At 49.3% G+C, this 22,230-nt stretch overlaps 1 protein-coding gene across 7 annotated transcripts in view; it reads right to left on the reverse strand.

The window, feature by feature from the left end:
* Positions 1-12,385, reverse strand: part of PBX1 (PBX homeobox 1) — a 134,600-nt gene extending 122,215 nt beyond the window's left edge. For 2 of the 7 annotated variants that reach the window (XM_041127633.1, XM_041127635.1), the window contains exons 1-2: positions 11,889-12,385; positions 9,158-9,231 (exon numbers count right to left, since the gene is read on the reverse strand). In XM_041127633.1, the coding sequence (XP_040983567.1) occupies positions 9,158-9,231; positions 11,889-12,079 (265 nt within the window). In that variant the 5' untranslated portion in view covers positions 12,080-12,385. The remainder of the gene's footprint in view (positions 1-9,157; positions 9,232-11,888) is intronic. The other 5 variants (XM_041127636.1, XM_041127634.1, XM_030032503.2 and 2 more) reach the window with 3 other exon arrangements.
* Between the last annotated feature and the right edge of the window lie 9,845 nt (positions 12,386-22,230).

The raw sequence follows: 22,230 nt of genomic DNA on the forward strand, positions 1-22,230 counted from the left end.
AGATTTGCAATAATCATTTTATTGCAAATCAATCATATTCTTGCAAATGATTGCAATAATCATATTATTGCAATAATAATTTTGCATATAAACATCCTCCTCCCAAACAAAAAAGACTAAGTTAAAATACTTGCAACCTTTTAAAATTAGAGACTTAAGAGTTAAAAGCCAAATTCAAAGCTTAAAGCCAGAGACCGATCCATCCAGAGGCTCCAGGTATTGTATCATTCTTAATGTTTCACCAGAGAATCACTGCACAAGGAAAAAAACGATGTGTGTAAACAAGCAAATGTACACCCACCAGCAGCTTGGGTTTTGAAACATTAATGTTGAAATTAGAAAGGCACATTTTGGAGAGATACGGGCAGATTCACTTTCATTTTGGCTCCAGCCTTGTAAATATCAAATGTCAAAGGAAACAGTCACACTGCATTAAGAGAGAAAAACCCCTGTGCTGTGGAGGCATGTCTGGGATTGGGACCACTGGAGTTGGGAAAGGAGCAGCGACCAGCAACAAACACTTCGCAACTGAAAGGGTACTTTTGCCGGTTAACCTGCCACTGCTAATTCTGCTAATCAACATCACTCTGGAATTTGAAAATGTTATCCAACCAGGAGAGAAACTTGATTTTCCTCTTCTGATAACGAGGACAGGCAGGCCAGCCAGGCTGGGCCAAACATGGCGCTACAAAATGCTGCGTGTGAAACCAAAAATGGGACATGGAAATGATGAACTGAGTTTCTAGGCTTGCACTCAGGCGAGAAACAAAAATCCAGCCACCAGCATTTAGACAGGCTGATACCACTTGCAAAGGCAGCTCTGCTCATTTTTCACCAAGGCTGAAGTAAAATGGCAAAGTTATCATTTTAGATTAGAAGGGCTCCTCAGAGCACTGGCTGTTCCAAGGGGTTTCAATTTATCAGTATATTTAAAAAAAAAAAAAAAAAAAGAAAAAAAAAAGAAAAAAGTGTGGTGGGAAACAGCCCGTCAGCTTAGGGCAAGCAAAAAAGCTATTTTGGGTAAGGCTTCTCCTATAAATAAAAGGCTGGGCAGGGAGAGGACGGTGACAACGTGCTGCTCGCTCAAGGTGTCAGAGGGGATTTCTATTATCTGTGCTGGCGACCTCCCCAAAACACCGAGAAGCAGCAACAGCACACCGCTCCTCGGCAGGCACGGCAGCCCAGCGAGGCAGCTTCCCCCGGCAGCTGTCCCCCAACAGCCTGTTGTCCTGATGCCTTGCCTTTGCCATCAGGAAAAGAAGCCAGTAAAGGTGGCTTTCTGTTCTGGCTTAAAAAAAAAAAAAAAAAAAAAAAAGTACACGGGGACAGGGCTCACAAACACAAGGCAAAGAGATTTAATTCTTCAGTGCTTTTATTTTTTTTTTTTTTTTTTTTTTTAATCAACATAGTTGCAAACGAATAATTCCAGCCCAACCAATCCCCCAGCACCAGGCGAAAGCATCACCCGAGTTCCTCCCCAGCCCTGCCACTGGCCTGACAACACCACGTTTTAACGTATTCAGCCTACAGCCTCCTCAGGCCACAGCATTCTGTAATTTATCCCTATACCGCCCAGCACCTTGTATTATTTAAGTCACTGGGGGATGCAACACCTCTGAGACAGTTTTCAGCAGAAGCTGCCGACCTCCCAGCCTGCAAAACCATCATTTTTGGTTTCAAACAGGGTTCCAGCAGATGTTCCCCGAAGGCAACATGGTGAGAGGAGGGATTTCATGGAGAATCCCTGATGTCGATGCCTCTGGAGCACACTGGCAAAGCGATGGTCTGCAAAGCACCCTACGGCACCTACAGACGTCCAGCGCACCCAAAAAGCAAGGGTGCTCATACAGCCCAGGCTTTGGTGGAGGGTATAGCCTTGGCACCTGGTACCCGCTGGCAGCACTGGAGTGCCACGTGTGACCCCAGGCTGGCAGTCATGGGGCCAGGCACTGTTCATAAACAGCTTCTCCCACCACAGGGAACAATTGCCAGTCCAACCGGACCAGGATCATCTCTGGGTGGATGTTTGGGGAAAGCAAAGGATGCAGATTGAGGTTGGTTTATTAGATTATGGACAGCCCCATGCAAATAGGGCCATATTGATCCGGTCTGCAAACACCTGGCTGGGAATACAAGCAACCCCTGAGTATACAGAAGCTGCTGGAGATTATTAACCAGATCCATTGCTGTAAATCACATTACCTCCTTCCAAGCCCCAACCCAGCACCGAGTCCCCCTGTGCTAGGCGCTGTACAGTGCACATCCTTGCAGCACAATGGAGCATAATGTCTCCCTGCCTGGCACCCAAAAGCCCAAAGATTCAGCCCAAAAGCATGGAGCCCAGCAAGGGCATCCTGCTCTGGGGTCCGTGGAGCCAGGGCTGTGCAGCCCACCTACCCCCCCCAACAACTCCCAAAGCAAAGGATGTGTTACCAGGAGGGTGAAACTCACTGTATAGGAAAACTGCCATGGAAATGCAAGGCAGGAAAAAAATAAATGAAAAAAAAAAAATCAAAAAGGTAAAAAATGAAAATACCACATCTTCAGACACAAACTCAACCCCTGCTCCCACTGGGTATCTCGTATTTTGCACCAGCTGCAAACCACCCCTGTAGTGCACAGAGCAAATAGGACAGGCTCTCTTGCCTCCCAAAGCACCCCACCTCCAAGCACAGGAAGGAAGAAAAAAAAAAAAAAAAATAGTAGTAAAATGCTTCACAGCAAATTTCCAAGAGATCACGAAACCCTTTGCAGAGCTTCATTAGCAGAGAAGGCAGCAGCTCCTGGATTAAAGGAGGAACGGGGGAATGAGGTGCTGAACCAAAGGCACAGAAGGAATCCCATATTCCTCCCTTCTCCCCGCCAAAATCCCCAGCTCTGATTCAGCAGAAGCACCAACAGCAGCATAGCCTAGTGTATCTCACTGCAAACAAAACCATTTACGTTTAAACCACCACCCTACTCCCCTAAAGAATTGCTGCATGCAGTAATTTCCTTGTGACGGGGCGGCGGGGGGGGAAAGCCATGATGAAATTGTCTCAGAGTTTCTCTGCATTTTGTTTACAGCCACTGCCCTCAAACCCAGGGCCGGCACGCAGCACATGAGCCTGCTAACAGGAATAAATCTAGCATTTGAGATCGTTTAGAAAAGCTCTGCTTGCAGACAGTCAGTGCTCCGAGGGGGAAATCCCTTTGCAGGTCTCAAATAAGGGAACTTGAACCTTTTTTCCCTGGAGAAATTTAGGCCTGAAAGATCTTCCGAGTTTCTCGTTTGGAGCTACAAGGCCCAATAACAAGATCTCTTTCCCTGGACTCACCCACAACGCCTTGACTGCTGCCAAGACCACGCAGAGGCGAGGGGAGATGGACTGGAGAGAGACCCATGGCAGCGGGGAAGACACCCAACGTTCACATAAGAGGATGCTCGAATTAGCTGTTATTTATGCACACATTTGATTAATATAGATATTTTTCTGGCATGCGTTAATTGAACACAAAGATTCCTTCTCCTCTGTGCCTTGTCCAGTGCTGTCAGCAGGCAGCATCTGAAGAGCGGGCTGCTAGCACGGCACCTTCCCGGCATCCTCCTTCCCCAGACACACACACCCAACAGCCACCACTACCCAAAACCAGGGGAGGCTGGTGCAACAAGCAAAGGCTGGGAGGCTTGGGAACACGGGATCAGGGGCAGGACGACAAGCTCCTCCATCCCCCAGGTGCAAACAGATGGGGCAGGGAGCAATGGGACCCAGCAGACCTTCCAAGAGCATCCTCCCAGTCTGCTGTAATCACAGCAAAGTTTACCTGACATCAAGCACCCACAAAAAACAAGGCCTGAAACAAAACCAAACAGGTTTGCTCCTGTACTCCGCAGATTGCGGGGAGTCCCTCCGGAACAGTAATGCTGTGCCGGAGCTGGGCCTGGTTTCTCCGCTTTGCCGGCAGGGCCGAGGGGGAGGAGGTGGGAGGAAGAGCCCGCTGGTAGCCCCGCGCTTCCCACCTCCTCCCCTGGAGGATTGCAGGAGGCCAATTTTGATTAAACTAATTAAGCCTGCTCCGTTCAAAGAGCTCCAACCACATGCTACCAGGGGAGAGGAAGAAAATATAAAATTAAAAAGGAAAAAGAGAAATCTCCCTGCAAACACACTCCTCCAAAGCTATCCATCCCTGGCAGATCCCTGATGGACAATGCCATGCTGGAAGAGGAAAGCCCAGGAAAAGGACTCACTGCAGCGACACAGGTCCAGCCCTGAAGACCCCGCTCCTTCCAGCCACTAGGACCTACTGGGACATGTCCCTTTTCCCACCATGGTGTCTGGTTTCCATCCCCTCCCAGCTAATCCCCTAGAGTTGGCCGGTCCTCTTGCAGTAATACAGCCCTCCACCAAGCCAAGGTCTCCCAGATGCTGCCTTCCTTCCCAAACCATCCCTATCTTCTTAGACCCTTGCACATTCCCTTCCCTCCTTTCCCTTGAAGGCATCAGGTTTCTCGAAGCAATTTATTTGTGAGCTGCAAAGAGGCTTCCTTGGGCAGTGCTGGCCAGCTGGTGGCCCTGCTCTCCCAAAAGGTTTCGCTTCCCCCCCAGGGCAGCAACACCAGGGACCTGGCAGACTCTGCCCCTACAGACCCTGCCCCTATAGGGAGCCTGCCCAGCTGGGAGAGGGAAGCATCTCTTTTGCCTTCAAAGCCTTTCAACTGGAGAAAAAAAAAAAGTAATAATAAATATCAAAGCAAAGGCTTCCTCCCCTTTGAAGGGCAGGAGGGAGAACAGCCAGGCAAGGGCTGGACCTGCCGAGAGCAGAGCAGGGACCCCAATCCTCCAGGGCTGGAGCACGGGCACTTTCATTATGAGATTTTGCAGAAGCAGAATGAAGCCTTAGGTGCAAGAATTGCACTGAAATTCAAATCGGGGTGTTTAACTCTCCCCTGCACCTTAGGAAACCTCGGTGGAAATGCAGGATAAGAAAGAGGGCAGGGTTTGAAAACCCTAGAGAAGGGCTGGGGGGGGGGCGGGGGAAGCAAGTTGCCCCATCCTGACCTGCAAAAAACTTTATCTGAGGGGCCTTGGGCTTGTCAGCATACCCCGCTTACAGCTCTGCCCCGCACCCCAAAAACACCAGCACTGCACGCACTACGGCTGCCCCTTTTCTCCCCGTGCCACTCCTGGTGGGTCTTTAGTTGTGGCGGGGGGGAAGAAGGGAAGGAGGAAGAAAGAAAGAAACCCCACATCATAATTGCTATATTAAAGAGAAATAGCAGGCAAGAATAATAAGAGAGGTGTCAGAAGTGAAATACAGTAACAGATTAAAAAAAAAAAAAAAGACTACAGTTCTGCGATGGGGGTGTTAATTGAACACAGAGCTGGAGAGAACAAAGGGGTGTTAAGGAAGAAAAGAAGAGGAAAAAAATCCTACCTCCTCCAAAGATCTGATTTGAGTTAAGTTTGGTGAAGATAATGCACAAGGAAAGGTAGCTAAGAGGCACCTTATATAGCTATTATGTTCTAAAATTAAAAAAAAAAAAAAAAAAAAAAAAGAAAAACACAAACCCATTATTCAACAACAATTGCACAGCTAATCAGTGCTGTCTATAAATATTCCACTTTGTAAATTCGCCCCATCAGTGGTATGTACATTTTTCTTTTAAACCTGAATTCCTTCAACACAGAAAGACAAGGGGAGTAAGAAAATAAAAATCAGGGGGATTTAAAATACATAGTCAGGGTCTTTTTGAGTAGAATTTGCCCAATGCCCTCACCTCCCCCAAAAGAGCGGAGAAAGTGAAACGATGGGAAAACCTCTTAAGGAGGAGGAATCAGATTAAATGGTCATATATCCTACGCTCAGCCTCTCCCCGCCGGTCCCCGCCGAACGAGATGGGAGTTGGGAAAGGCTCACAGCTGAAATAGATGCTGCTGCATTTTGACAGCAGATATTTTCCAGTTTGCCATCCAAGGACCCCACGTCTGCGTACGCCTTGCCTGATTCTTCTGCTTAGCTATTCTGCTCATGCAGAGAACAGCTTAAAAAAAAAAAATACCAAGAGAGAGAAAAAACCAAGGGAAAAAAAAAAGGCTATAAAGACAGAGCCCCTACCCCTGCCTTCAAACTTTTTATAAATAAGCAATGCAATTTCCGATTTCAATCCCTATTGACGGAGGAATCAATTGTATTTAGGACAACAATGCCTCCTATTTCCATAATTATTATTCCAAAAAGCCAGCCAGCCATTTGAAGGCAGTCCTGCCCCTTCCCCCGCAACAAAGCGACCAACAGCAAGTGAAAACACACCAAATGAACGGCGACAACTTATATGTATATTTAAGCAGCAATTTCCCCCCGCCTCCACGTGCTTGCATTTGATCAAACCTCTCAACTTTTGTTACTTTTAAACAGACATCACCCCAAAAGAAACAATCTCCAGGTTGCTGACAAAAGACAAGCCCCGAGCTTTTTTTTTAATTATTATTATTAATATTATTTTTTAAAGTGTTTATAAATGCTTTAAAATAACTGAAGAGCCCAAGTGCAAAAGGTAACTCTTTGGCCAATACAGACGACCTCTTTTTCTAAGAACTTTATGGACACTTTGGGTTTGCTCAAGACAACGTTAACGCTATGAAATATTAGCCATAATGTTGCGAGAGACGGCGGTAAAGTCTCCGTAAGACTCTGGAGTCACTTAAATCAGGCAGCGGGGTAACTGAACGCACATTTCTGCACATCATAACGCCAGGGGGAAGATGTACGCACGCACTTTCAAACACCCACCAGTGACCACAAACAATCACCAGGATTTCAAACGCGACACATGCAAAAATCTGGGAAGCAAAATGGAAAGTGGGAAGAGACAAGTTGGCTCAACTTTCACGCTGCTGCCCACAAGGAAGCAGTAAGCAACCAGAAGCAGGCGGTACCCTCAGCCCCAGAAAAAACAAGGCTAACTTCCTCCTAGCAATGGGTCCACAAAGCAATAATTAAAAAAAAATAAAATAAAATAAAACAAAACCATCTGGCCGTTTGTTTCCTTACAAAGTGTGACTTTTGGGGATGCAGATGGGGGAGAGGGGAGGAGGTCTTTGAATTTGCAAAGTAAAATAATTCACCGTAAACATATTCGAGGGTAGATAAACAACGCTCCAAAAGCCATCTCGATTCAATCTCTTTGGAGACCTCTATACAGCATCCCCATAGCAAAGTAACCCAGGCACAACAGCAACAAGTAAAATTTTAAAAATGTAAGACAACCCCAGTTCACAGCTGAATATCCTTTATTTTCAGCAGCATGCTTTGCCGTATACCATCTCTCTCAATTTTCCTTAGCAGACAGGAACTATTCCACCCAGTCACTGTGGGTATGTACAGCTCCCTATCCCTCCAGGATCCCACAGCATCCCCGAGGTCACCTGGATTTCCCACCAGGTCTGGTCCTAGCAGATTCCCCGTCCCCTAACTTTGCAACTGCACCGATAGCAAAGCCGAGCTGGGATTAATCAGTTACCCTGCCAAAACGTACCTCTGCACAGGCAATGTACACAGCATCAAATACATGTGGAGAACAGGCAGACAAACATTTTCTTTGGCTCACACAAAATAAAAGGAGAAAGAGGGAAGAGAAGGTCCTTTTTTGGGGGTGGCACACAGGGAAACACTATAAAACCCATAAAATTTATCTCTAGGCAGACTCCCTCGTGTTACATCATATGAACTCTACGGAGGTCCATTCCCATACTGAACCCACTGCTTGATATTATGGGAACTCCATAAGGAGGGACTCCTCGGGAAGGTCAGACCCGGCCACGCAGCCGTGAGGACTTCAGAGAGCCGAATGCCATCGGTAGGTGCTTTGTCTGGGCTACACGCTGCACAAACAACGTTTAACAAAGGGCCCCCTTAGTCATTTTATATATATTGCAAGAGTCAAGTAATTGTATTTTCTATCAGCTGCTCACGCTAGGAGGTTTTATATATATATTTAAGAAAGAAAGAAAGAAAAAAAAAAAAGACCCAGATTCAGGTTTCTGAAAGCTGTTCCCCTTTTATGTGTAACTATCAATGTATATCAACTGGGTGTGCAATCATATTTATTGTCACTTTCATTCATGTCATGCCCTTGCTTATATGGTTTAGATATGAATTATTGACTGTTACAGTCCTTGTTGTAAAAGGCGGGGGGGGGGGGGAGAAGTCAAGTACTTTGCAGTGTGCTAAAACAAGGCAGCTAGATCGGCATGGAAAAGCCCGCCGATCAACTCTGGTCAGCTCAGAAAGCCAACACCAGAGATGACTGCCCCCAGCTGAATTTCCATCATTCCCCCCATTTTTTTTAGTTAAAAAAAAAAAAAAAAAGAGACATTCCAACAAATACGTAAATAAGTGGTGCATGTTGCTAAATGTCCTTCCCTGAGCATCTGTTGTTTAAGATCACCCTTGATTGATGACTGCTATTTTTTAATTGTTGCTTTTAAAATTTAAATGCCCCCCTGGGATGTGTTATAAGTGTGTTAGTACATGGTAGGAGGTCTGGAAAGTGGGAAACGGCAGAACCAATGCTCTCATGCCATTAGCTTCTTTAGAAGCCTGAGAACACCCCATGCCATAAAACAACAGTACCCTAAAGTAACTAACAATCTAATATATTGCTTTCACTAAAGGCAACTGACAACTAGCTCTTACATGAGCTAGCCTGGATGATTGGCAGACAAGAGCATTTTAACCCTTTCTTTTAAAAAAAAAGCAAGAAACCTTTATGTTTACCTGAACAGTAATAGCAGTAGAACTGCACAATTTCATTTTGTTGTGTTTCTTTCCCCCCTACTCTGTACTCAGATTTTTTTTTTTTTTTTTAAACAGCGCCATGTCTTAAAGAAGAAACTAAAGCAAGACAGAAATTGCAAGGGGTTTGATTTTTTTCTTCCCCTCAGAAAAAGCAATAAATAAAAACAGGCTATACAATAGAAATTAAATCACGATATTTTCCCTTCTAGACACAAACCACATCATGCAAGCTGACTGCCAGAAGCATTAAATACCGGCGAGTTATTTCTCCCCACTTAAATATTGCTACATGGGGAGGAGGGGCCACAAACTTGGTGGAATAAAACCCTCAAAGAGCAAAAAGGAAAATAATATGGAACCAACAGCATTGATTTCCTACCTGTTTTTTCTTTGATTTCACACAAGACATTAAAAAGGGCTGGCTTCATCCTGTGGCAGTTTAAAGCGTGTTTCCTGGAGAGAAAAGAAAAGAGGGGAGGGTGAGGTTAGGATGTCACCGCAAGGAACAACTTTCCAAATTCACGCTGGCTGGCATGTGCGTGCCAGAGGTGGGGGGGGGACACGCTTGAGCCCCCTCAGCCCTGCCGTCATCCCTGCCAGGACTTGAGCACCGGCACTGCAAACAGCCACCTACCTAACACAGAGGAGATGAATTATGCCAATTTAGGAATGGCTTGAAAATCGCCTTTGCCACCGAGCGGCTCCTACTGCCGGTGCGAGCCAGGCGATGCACGGAGCTGAAGCCAGAAGCTTTTGGGAGCCAAGCTCGGTTCAACTGTCTTATTCAATACAGAGAGAGCACTGGGCTCCCTGTGTCCCCCACCTCCAATATTAAACCCAGCCATGTGCTTTATTAGGCTCACCCTGCAAGGCAGAGGGGAAATAATCCCCCCCTTGCCCCAGCGCTGGAAACGTCCTCTGCTTAGAGCTGTCAATTCGGGGAATTTCAGCGCCCAACTTGGAGTGCAGAGACACACGCGCACGTACGGAGAGAGAAACCCATTCCTCTGCCTCCATGCTACTTAAATCCAGCTTCTTTGCAGGTGTTAAAATTTAATTCTTTACAATTGGGACAGTAAACACGTTTAAAAACACAGCCGGCTGCTTCTGGGAACGGGAGGGCGTGCTATTCAATGCCTTTCTTTTCGGTTGCTGTTATTTCAGTGCTGACCGTTCTCCTGTGGGTTTTGAGCAGAGAGGTTGGGGGGGGGGGGGGTTAACCGGCTGTTTTTAAAACCCACCATGTGCCCACTGAGGCAAAGAAACAGTATGATTATTTTTTTCTCTTAAGCCATACTATCATTTAACCAAGGGTTCAGCTGTATAAAGGGCTGTTGCTATCAGGCACCGGTTACGGGATTTCTGTTTACCAACCGAAATTACACGCGAAAGATGATGTGAACATCTGGCAAACATTCACACTACTTACCCCACCACCCACAACATGTTAAAAAGATTTATATATCTGATGAAGTCTCTCAAAGGTATATACCCTTGCAGAACCACAGCGTCCCCTTATCAGCACACCCAGATGGGTGCAGACATTTGGGTATACACAAATCACATACATATGCTGCAGGGGCCCTCTTACAAATAATACTGGCACTTTACATCTTCCCAAAACTTCATTTAAAAAAAAAAAAAAAAAAGAAAAAGAAGAGAGGCAGCAAAAAAACCATGCAATAGTAGGATGGATGGAAGAAATGCAAAGCCAAACATCACTGATAAATACAGCATGTTTGGCAGCTCAGCATTAAAAATAATAATAATAATAAAAAAAAAAAAGGACTGTGAGGAAGCAGCTGAAATAGTCCAGCAAGACAAACCCATAAAGCCTTCTCCTAGCTCTGTTCTGCTTTGGTTTTATTGATTTGATTAACCACACTAAATTATCCAGGCAGGAAGACACACAATTTCTGCAACTTTCCGAAGGAAGATCCCCTCACTGCCCCGGGTCTGGCCGGGGAGAAAGTGCATGATTTCCTCCTCCTAACAGCTACTCTGCCCCTGCAAGAACATAAGAAAATCAGTAAGATCAGCCCGGCAACAAGCCTTTTTGATAAGCGGGAGCTTTACACAAGCTGGGGAGGTGGGGAGGACATAAGCTAAGGTTTAGGGGGTACTTTCATCCTTCTGGAAGTTCTTACTAAGGGAGTCTTGGGGCCGTGCGGTGCGTTTTTCCAGGAACAATGTATTCTAGCAATCCGCTCCGGCTCGGGGCATGAATGCCAGGGGGAAGGACACCACACCTAGGAGCCCTGCAGCCCAGAAGAAATTTCAAGTGTACCCCAAGCAATTCAAGGCAACTTTTTTTTTTTTTATTTCTTCAACTGTGCCTTCAATTTCGGGGTTATTTTTTTCCCCTCCCTTAACTTTTGCTAGCGCCTTTAAAGGTGCGTATTAGGTTTGCACTCCTTGAAGCCAGGGGCAATTCGGTTACCAGCTTTCACAGCCTTTTTTTTTTTTCCCCTTTTTAAATACCTCTGCAATTAATAATAAAAAAAAAAAAAAAAAAAAAAAACCAACACAAGCTTCTATGTGCATCCTCCAAGCACAAAAACACGGCCTGAAAAATAACACCACTGCAGGGCCCTAAAAAAGAACATTATTAACGCCCCTAAAAAAAAAACCACGGAGCAGCACTTTGTGCCTCTTTCCAAGGAGCCCAAAGCAGAGCCCCCCGCACACCCAGCCTGCTCCGACAACCATCCCCCTCCGGAATTAACCCCCACCCCAAAAAGGCTGGGAAAAGCCAGGCCGCCTGCCCGGCCGAGCCCCACTTTGGGACCCCCGGTGGGGAAGGGGCCGGGGTGAGGCGGGAATGGGGGGGGTGGGGTGCAGGCTGTGGGCGCTGCGACCTCCAGAAAGCGCCACGAAGTTGGGAAAGGGGGAGGGGGGGAGGGAAAAAAATTAACCCGTCCCGTCCCGTCCGCCCCCCCCCAAATTTCTTGGCAGCAGGAACCGCCGTCCCCGCGCGATGCGGGCGGGCGCGCTCCCCCCGCCGGACAACAAAGGCCGGGCCGGGGCGCGGGGGAAACTTCCCCGGCACCTGCCCCCCCCCCCCCCCGGGCTCCCTCCCCGCCGGCCGGGGGCCGGGCCGCCGCTCTCACCTGGCCTGCGCTTCGTCCAAACTCTGGTCCGTGATGGTCATGATCTGCTGTAAGATGTCTCCGATGTCCTGCTTCCTGCCTGCCTCCCCCTCCGCCCCGCCTGGTCCATCCTGCATGTGCTGGGACAGGCCCGGGTGCCCCGGCATCCCCACCCCGCTGTGCGTGTGCATCAGCCGCGGCTGGTCATCCATCGCCGGCCCCCGGCCCCCGCTCCGCCGCCGCCGCCTCCTCCTGCCCTGGCTGCCGGGAGCGGCGCGGCTGGGCTGGCCGCCTGGCTCCTCGCTTTCTTTTCTTGCTCGCTTTCTTCTTCTTCTTGCCCCCCCCCCCCCCTCCTCCTCCTCCTCCTCCTCCTCCTCCTCCCCAGCCTCTTCCTCTTCGCTTTTTATTTATCCTTCACGCTGGCGGCCGGCTCCGCGGCTGGGAGGAAGAGGAGGAGGAGGAGGAGGGAAAAAAATGAAAAAAAAAAAAGAGAGAGAGAAAAGAAAGGGGGAAAAAATCCCTTTGGCTGCTGGAGGAGGGAGGGAGGGAGGGAGGGAGGGAGGAGGGAGGGAGGGAGGGAGGGAAGGAGGAGGGAGGAGGGAGGGAGAAGGGGGGGTTCCGGGGAAGGGAGGGGAAACGGCGGCGACTCCAAAAGCAGGGCAGCTCAGCCCCGCGCCCGGGGAGGCAGCGGGCGGGCCGGCGGGGGCAGGGGCCGGCGGGGCAGGGGCTGCGCCCGGGGAGGAGGAGGAGGAGGGGGCGGCGGCGGCAGCAGCAGCAGCAGCAACGGCCGCAGCGGGGCGGAGCGGGGCGGCCGCCCGCGATGGCAGCGCCGGAGCTGCCGGGGCCGGAGCGCGGCGGAGCCCCCGCGCTCCGGGGGAAGGGCTCCAAACTTTCCCCCTCCCTCGGGCCGGGTTACGGGGCTGGCTGGCGGCCCGCACCGCTCCGCGGCCGGCAGCGGGCGCCCCCCCCCCCCCGCCCCGCTCCGCCGGGCCTGCGCGCACCGCTCCCGGCCCTCGCCGCCTGCTTTTGTTCGGCTCCGGACTCCTCAAACTGGCACGGAGGAGCCCGGGGGGCGGGGGGAGGAAGGGGCAGCGGCGGCTCCCCGCCCCCCCCCGGCCCCATTGGCGGCGGCGGCGGGAAGGCCGGCCCCCGCGGGCCGCCCCGCCTCCTCCGCGGCCGCCCGTCAATCTCCGGGTTCAGAGGTGGGCCGGGGGCCGCGCCCCGCCCGCGCCTTAAAGCGGCCTCGGCCGCGGCTGGAGGGGGAAGGGGCGGCGGGGCGCGACGGCCTGCCCGCGCTCGGCCTGGGGGGCCCGGCCGCCGTGCGCCGCTCCGCGAGTCTCCCCTCAGCCCCAGCGCGGGCCCCGGCCCGCCCGCCACCTCCCGTCGGGGCTGTGCCCCTCAGCCGTCCCGCCGCCCCTCAGGGTCATCTCAGCCCCCCGCCCCGCGCTGCTCCTCCGGCTCCCCTCAGTCCCCCAGCTCTCCTCAGCCAGCCTTCCCACCTCCCGTCAGCCTTCCCTCGGTCCTGCTGCACCCCATCTGCCCTCAGCCTCCCTGTGGCCCCAGGGCCAGCCCTCCCCACGGACCCCCGACACCCCTCAGGCAGCCTGTGCGCCTCCCTGCTGTGCCCCGCCAGCCAGCCTCTGACTCCCCATGCTGTTCCCACCTCAGCTCCGCACCCCCGGGTGGGAGCAGGGTCCCCCCTCCGCTGTAGTCCCCAGGGAGATCCTTCCCTCTCACCTCAGCCACCAGCGTCTCCTCGCGGTGCCGCTTCTCGCCTTCCTCTTTCCTGACCCACACCGTCCCACAAGCGGGGCCTTGCCAAGCACATCACGGTCTCCTCGAGGTGCTGTTTCTCGCCTTCCTCTCTGACCCACGCCGTCCCACAAGCGGGGCCTTCCCAAGCACATCGCGCCGGCCGGCGGTGCCCCATCCCACCGGTGACACCTGATGGTCCCACACCTGCCCGAATAGGGCAGGGGAAGCTAGCAGAGTTCCCAAGGCCACCAAGGCTACCCTTCAGACCTATGTGTCACAGTGTCGCCGCGCTCTGGAGGGGAAGGACTTCCCCAGCCCCTTTGGGCATTCCCCGGGGTCTGAGACTGTCCTGTGGCCAAAAAGTCTTCTGTGGGCATCAGCTGGTGAGCACGGATGGCCCTGGGACCGGGCTTGCCTGCAAATTTGTACTTAAAAAAGAATAAATAAAGCATAGTTACGGTGATACAAGAATTTCTAGCGTGGGAGATGATTTCATCAGCTTGCCCCTTTCTTAGATCTGAGGGTTGCCAGCTCCAGGCCCCTCATAACGAAAGGGAAGACGGGCCCAGCCCTGGATCCTGACCTTAGCACAGGCTGAGGAAGGAGCCATCACGCTGATTGGAAAGGAAAAAAAAAAAAAGGCAATTGTTTTGCTTCCACTCTTCCTTTTTAATGAAACACTTTCCAGTGTTTTAAGCAAAACATGACTTTTCATTTTGAAATTTCTTTTCGAACCATTAAAATGTTTTAAAGTGGTTGAAGGCGAAGTGAGATGTTTTGATTTTTGTCGCTATGAAATGTTTCACTCAACACATTCTTTGTGTTTCTTGATTTGCAAAATTTTTTCAAAGGTTTCTGCTTTCTCGCCCTAGACGTATCTGCATATTTTTTTTACTTTTTTGAAAAGGAAAAAAAAAGGGGGGGGGGGGAGAAAAATATCCTTTATCTCCACAGCTCCACAGGAAGCAGAACTTCATCCAAGAAACAAGGAGCCAAGGGACTCCTCTCCAAAGGTCCAAACTTTCAGACACTTAGTCATCCCTTCACTCACTTGCTCACACACCAAGTCTAGACAGATGCTGTCTCAAACTCTGGCAGGGACTCTCCCATCCCCAGAGGTCAGTCCAGGGTCTTTTGGGTTTGATTTTGAGCGGCTCCGAAGAGAGGCAGCGCAGCAGAGCTGAACGTGCACAGGGAAAAGGGAGCCGTGGCTGCCGGGGGGACCACGGGACGTGGTGGCCTACTGACCCCACAGACTCTTGTATTGCACATCTTCCCCGGTTCCCAAGTCACGACACAATGCCTCAGCACATCAGGTAGATGCGAGAGAGGGGGAGCCAGTAGACCCTTTGGGGAGCCAGCACGGGTAGGGTATGAGGCACACGTTGGGGGCAAGGTGAGTTGTCTGTGGGGTCAGTGAGCCCCAGGCAGCCCCACAGCATCTCACAGGGAGAGGGGCAGAGCGAGCCGAGACGCTCCGAGAGAGGTGTCCCAGCATGGGGCCTTGGAGGAGCCACCGGACCAATGCAGAAATGGCCAGTACTCTGCCTCTGCCGTCTGCTGGAATCTGTAAAATCCTTCCTGTCAGAGATAAGTAATCCTGGGGCCTTTACAACACCTCTCCTGAAAAGCACATTTCATTCCTCCGTCTCCTCCTGCCTTCCAAGTGCATGAGATTGCAATAGGTATTACCGAAAATATTCCCCGTGGGAGCTGACACTGGACTCCCTTAAAACCCAAACACCATCACCCCTCCTTCCCCAAGACACAAGCGAGCGCTATGCTCTATTATCTCTACACCCACTAAATCTTTCTGAAATAAAGAATAAACATTTCCACCACACATAGTGTAAGTGTATGTGCCAAGCTGCATCGCTTCCTCTCCTCTGTGGTTGTTATAAAGTGGTTTTGTTTCAATGGTGAAGCAGATGGACAGATTCCAAGTCTGGCGTCCCCACTCCCTCCAAGTACGTCTAACACTATCTTTGGTTTATCACAGATTCCTGAAGAAAATGTTTACGGGAGCCTCTTGTTTAAAATCTTGGCTCCATTGCAGCATAATTCCTATTATTTATTAAATTAAAATCAAGCTGTTGTTAATGCACCATTACTGTGGCAAAGTGGAGCCCTTGAAAACAAAGCCAAACACACTCTAGTTCTCTGAGCCTGAGGGAGGCATCTTCCCATCATTGTCGCTCATCGCTCGCGTCGCAATGGGATGAAAAGCGGTCTCGTGGCCTGTGACTCCTTAAACATTTTCGTTTTGGTGAGGAGAGCCACAGACTCTTTTGCTTTGCTGTCCAAAACCTGACACCCCAGAGTCAGACAGTGTCCAGATTGTATATAGCACTGTCGGAGGGGCTTTACCTGAGACAACTCTGTGGCAATGCCCTTCTCCATTCACCATGAGCCCAATAATTTCCCCCCCTCTTCTGCAATTTTCCTATAACGTATTCCATGGAAAAACCAAAGCCCTTCCTATCTCCCAGCCAGCCGCAGCCCCCATAACACAGTGAGCTCCATATGGATAGTCTCTCTTGGATTGAAGTGCGGCAGAGTTTAAATTCCTGACCGGTTTTCAGAGGAGATTCTTAAATGTTCCCGGAAATGTGTTGCTGCTTTGAACTGATTGTTTATTTGTCAATTTAGTCATTAACCTTCTTCCTTACTCCTTTGGCTTTTGATAAGACAGAAAATGTCAAAGGGAAGGGAAATAGGCTCAGAATGATTTCCCCTGGCGAAGGATCCCAGTCCCCAGAAGTGAAGGGAGTTTTCTCATCAATTTTAGCAGAGACACGGCTTCACTCACGGTGCCAGGTTAAATCAGCTTTCAAGTTTTTTGCAGGGTTTGTGTGTTAGACTTTAGCAAAGTACCTGGGTGTTCTGGAATTATCTCAATTTGTAGATCTCAAAGCCCTTTCAAAAGGAGCTAAATACCGCTGATCCCAGTTAAGGTGGGAGATGGGAAGAGCTGGCCAGTCAGTGGTAGAGCCAGAAATGGATTCCCACTCACCCCATTCCCAGCCTCATGTTCAATCCCTGTGTCTCACCGACTTTACCACGCTCATGGTCTATTCTCTTAAGAAATGCATGTCTTAATGCATTGCTTATTAATATTTCCTATTCATGAAATTATTACAAACAACCAGAATGTGGGTAAAATAGTACAACCACAGGAGAGGAGATCAAGTTCTGTTCACGCAAAGATTTGTTGCGTCTAAACTTGTTGTTTGTTGCTTATTCAAATGCAAGTAACAAAATTCTTACCATCAGAAGTTTACCAAAAAGGAAAATGGCTTTTCCCAATAGCTGACATAAACATGTAAGTGCTACCAAACATATTTACATGTTTGAAATAGATGGTATAATTACAATGAGTTATAGTCAATATTCAGTCTTTCCCCGGTTTAAATGCTACCTTCTGATACAGCACAACACATCCTTTAATTGTGATCACGTGCTCTTTCTTAGAGACTGCTGCAATTTTTTTTCCACAAAAATGTCTGTAATTGAAAAGAAAATGGCATTGTTTAAAATAAATTCTCTGCCCTCCTGGAAATAAACAGGTGACTTCCCTCACAGAATGTCCTATTTCTGGGACTTCTACATCGCAGCAAGCCATCTGCAAAATCATTTTGGACATTTTTCTAGACCCCAAACTTGAATTTCAGCAAGGAAATGCAGTTTTTGAAGACTGAAAAAATTCAACAAGGATTTTGAAAACAAGTCAGGTAAAAGCTATCGGAGGAAATATCAACAAAAGCAGTCATAGAGTCCTCCAATAAAAGCAGATCCATTCTGGACTCAACAAAAAAGGTCTTTTTCCCCTCTTTCAGCCAATACTGATGTTCCTCAAAGGATACAAAATAGCTGTTAAATTTGCTCTTATCTAGTGTGTCTCACATCCTGCAGAGCGCTTTTAAAAAGAGAAAGCCACATTAGAGGGACAAACGCATGACTGTATTCCACAGCTTCTCCATGAGATCTCACAAGTCAGGCCTCCAAATGAGACCTCCTCTTCACCACCAGCAGTATAGACTCACTTTTGTAGTAAGCCTATTTTCAGATTATTTACTAAGAAGGCATACCCCTAGCCTTCTTTTACAGATAAGAAAATGGAGGGGCAAGAAGAAGAAGGGCCTTACCTCTGTGAACCACTAGCAAGAGCTGAGGTTATCACCCAAAGGTGATCACCTAGTATCTACCCTGAGCACAGTGAAAGAAATCCCTCCTGCCTCATGTGAACTGTAGGTATCTAGAATTGCTCTCTTTGGATCTGAGGTGCAGACTTATGATTCTGGGATGTTTTCTACCACATGATCTACCTTCAAATGGTCTTTATGGAGTTCATTGGAAGGCAGAAGTTGGTTTTCCTCTCTTGAGCTTTCCACAGATTTCCAAGGCTGAGAAAGGCTGCGAAGGAAGAGACTCAGCTACAGGTTTCCGATTTCACCTACATGAAAGAGAGGTTTAAGGCTATCCCCAAAGACAATTCTCACTATCCCTGAATCAAGGGATAGAGCAAACGCCCTTCTGCAGCAGTAAAGTTGGTGGGAAGTGTCCCCCCCATGCAAAGGTCTGCCAAGATGACCCTTGCTGCTCTCTGAGCTGGAGCCCTACCATCCCATGCATCTCTCAAGTTGGCCATCACCACAAAGCAGTGAGCAAAGAGGTCACAGTGAGAGACTTAGGTCTCTATGGCAGTAAGCAAGCCAAGCAAGCAAGCGGTAAGCTCCAATTTGCTGACTCGCTTTTTGATAAAATCCCCCCTTTGGCTTGTTTACAGATTCCTCTGGTCTCTCTTGCGGGGGTTTTGACCCAGTGTTCCTGCAGGCTTTCCTATTATCAGCTGTCCCGTCCTTTCTACACAACTGCCAAAGTTGGACCTTAGCCTTTCATTTCATTTTCATTTGGCTTCTTCCCCAACTTCCCATATTTGAGCACTTTGCTTATTATCAGTCCGGTCCCTCCTGTACTTTGCTCAGCTCCATTCTACTAATTGGTTCGAGCGTGGGCCCAGCATTCCCTAAAACAGTCAACTCCCCTCGCACACAATCACTGCCACGCATTCAACACTCTCCCCAGACTCCCAGAGCAGGAGCAACATTTCCTCTCCAAAAGGTGTTGGCGTCCTTGACTGAATGGGTCTGAGACAGTGATCGATATATGATTGTGTCCCATATTGGTTCTTCACAGCCCAGGAAACATGTCCCCTGGCAGGCCCTGAAGGTTGTAGGACAGATAGGCTTCACAACCAGACATGCATTTTCACTATTGCTCTTATCAACAGCTTTCCCAGTAATATCCCTATATTGCACACCGCCTTGGGAAGCACCAAATTTCAAATAGTCAGCAACCTAAAACTAGGATGTTCGCTTTAATTCCTCTGAATTGAATATATCTGGATTCTCATACAGTCAGATGAACCAAAGATGCTTGCATCACCCTTGTTGATGACCTTGCCTTTCCAGAACACAAGTCGCTACCACTTTCCTGTGGCTCCCAGGACATAAAGAGGTGTTAAAACCACTTGCCTCTCACTTACAAGTACGGAGGCAGTGCTGCGGAGAGAATAACCACAAATCACAGCAGCAGCTCTCCTGCCCCCAGACCCAACCCAAGTTCAGCAAGGGCTTTACTTTCCCTGGTCGACTAAGCAGAAAACCCGCAAAGTTTAATTTCTTACCATGCTTTCCCAGGAGGAGAAAATCTCACCTAGAATTGCTGTCAAGTCTCATATCGCACCTCACCCCAAAAAGATTTAGGCAGGTTAAGCCTGGAAGAAAAAGAAACTATCAAAGGCTGCTTGTTTGATAAAGGCACATCTATACTCCAGCAGCACCTGGTTACTGTGGGACGTGTGGAGCTGGAAGCTCGGCTGGGGGAGCAGGTTGCCCTCCCTAGGCACTGTTCTCCAGAGGGGAAGCTAAAAAGGACAGGTGAACAAGAACAAAGCCAGCAGAGCAAAAACTGTTTGCATTTTGCAGGGAACTCAAAGCCATGTAGCACTCACATTCAGTGGGTGGCCCACCAACCCTGTCAGCTCAGCACCTGCTCAGGAGGGAGAGCCACAGCCCTGAGAATGGAAAGTCAAGTTCATTGGGACTGTGGCTTTGGAAGGAGGTCCTGTTGAGCCAAAGGAGGTGGAGGTCTTAGATGCTGTTCTGGAATGAGCCTGCAGCCTCCCACACTGCTCTATTTAGCAGCAGCTTCAACCTTCCCAGCCTCCCTTTAACGAGTGCAAAAGTCAAGGTGTCCAAGGCATGGGGATCTTTGGGAGAGGGCTAGAAGGTATTTGCCAGAGGGCTGGAAAAGGATGAGGGCACTGTGGTCATGGCAGTGGGGAAGACAAAAGGACAGGTAAAACTCAAAAAGCTACCGACGACTCTAACATGCTGCTTTTCGCCCACTCTCATACTGGGGAAGGTCCTCAAAGGATATAAATTAATAAACCTTATTTGAAGCAGTACTGATTTACTCACAGTAAAGACCTGGCTTTCAAATTTTAGAGGCTCCAAGTGGCTGTTGCACGGGAGCCTGAATTTCAAGGCCCAGGCTGGGAAGACCCCGCTCGGCTCACATTGCCCTGGCCTCAAATAAAAGAGCCGAAACTGATTCTGTGTTCCAGGCTGCTCAGCCCCTTCCTCCAGCTAATTATTCTTTCCCCAGTTGGATAGTCTAGTTCTGGAACAATACAAGAATTAGGACAGAGAGAAAGACACTGGCAGAGCCCAAGGAGGAACAGGGAGAAGAAGAGTCATCCCAGGTCCCCACTGTCCCCACGGAAAAGGCAGCGTTGGGCTCCCAGCAGCCGGATGGGGATGGGGTGGGATGAGAGAAATGGGAGCAGTGTCCTGGGAGATGCAGACTGCCATGGGCAGAGGGGAAAGGGAGGAGAAGCAAAGGAAGCCACAGCCTTTTGGTTTTGCAGGGAAGGGAACATGGGTGTTTTACAGTCATCACCTCCCCCCCCCCCACCCCGACAGAAGTGCATGACCTGTGACCAGCCCAGGGACATGTGCTCACCCAAAGGTGCCCTGTACCTTCTCCTCAGAGAACTGCCCCAAGCATGCAGGGCAGCATTTGGCATGTTAAACCACCCCTGGGCCAGGCTTCATACTGCCTCTACTGCAAAGCACTCAGCTCTGCCCACCGCAGCCAACAGGTCTGCTGACTCCCAGTTAACTCCATCTCCCAGTCCTGCTCCATTCTCCCCTCCCAGCCTGCTCAATGCTGGGAGCTGGAAATGCAGACCATCCCACCAAGACATGCTCTCATCATCCAGCCCTTTCTATTTCCACTTCTTCTTCCCATTCAGCTGAGACAGAGCCAGGCTGAGAAGGGGTTCACCACATGAACCTCAAGGCTCAATGTAAACCAGGGAGAGCCATTCCCAGGGCTTGGGCTGGAGTGTGGGGAAACAACAGGCACATCTCCTGCAACCTCAGCAGCTTGCCAGTCTTGTGACCTGAAATCAAGGCTGTCAGGGACTGCTCAGAGCTTATAGCAGTGGTTATTTGCATTTGAGCTAAGGGACTGACTTGAAAGATTTAGGCAGTCACTGATTCCAGATAACAAGAAAGGGGACTCCTTGCATGTGCACTGTGGACATATCTGGCCAGGTGCTGCTCCTGGGCACTGCCATGTGGTTGAAGTCAAAGGCATGAGTCTGGAGAAGCAGCAAAGGCAGAGACCTCTACGAGAAACAGCAACATCCATTCCTTTCATAACAGCACCTCTGACTCTGCTGGTAAAAGAGAGATGGAAGCTTAGCCAGGTCTGGAGTACAGGGCAGACCATTGCAGGTAGCACCCTGCTTTACTCCTTGACCAGAGAAGCGTTATTTACCAAAGCACATTCAGCCTATTTTCACAGCCTATATAATGTAGCATTTTCCAAGCCGGTGCTTGGAGATGGACTGCACGTGGACTGGAGGGCTGCAGTGCTGCCGTCAGCCCTGGAGTAACATCCCAGAAGAAAATGGCTCCTGGGAGACTCTACCATCACAGCCTGCTCTGGAAGAAGACAGCCTCTGCCAGATCTTCACTGCAGGCAGGACAGGGACCTTCGCTGCACAGTGCACTGTTCATCTGTGAATGGATGGACCCAAGCAACAGCAGGAGAGACCTTCACGAGGATCAAAGTTTTGTCCACAGTGGTGAAGGCATACCTGTATTTTGATGTCAAGTTATCAAAGTGAGTCATTTCAATGACAGAGCAAGCTAGAGCAACCCCCACTGTGTAGACATGGTTAGGCTGACTATTCAGTCACAGGTCTTTCCCTACACCAGAAACCCAAGCGATACCAGTGATATGAGAATGGCATCACACCAGATTTACACTGTGGAGCTGGGATCAGACTCTAACCCTAGCTTTTACACATTTTTTTTTATCATGTCCCCTCACCACCACTTAACTCCAACCCCAAGTGCTGGAATAACCAAATACTATCAATTAAATTGCCTCAGAGGAAACACAATGTGCATTTTTACAGTCCTGACCCAGAGCCCTGTTCTCATGCTTCATGATGAAAGGAGTTCTTTAGGCTGCACAGAACACTGGCATTAAAAGGCAAGTATTATTATTTCCTGCTTTTTTCTTTGGAGCC

The sequence above is a fragment of the Aquila chrysaetos genome, chromosome 12 (genome assembly GCF_900496995.4).
Source record: "Aquila chrysaetos chrysaetos chromosome 12, bAquChr1.4, whole genome shotgun sequence".
Taxonomy (NCBI): domain Eukaryota; kingdom Metazoa; phylum Chordata; class Aves; order Accipitriformes; family Accipitridae; genus Aquila; species Aquila chrysaetos.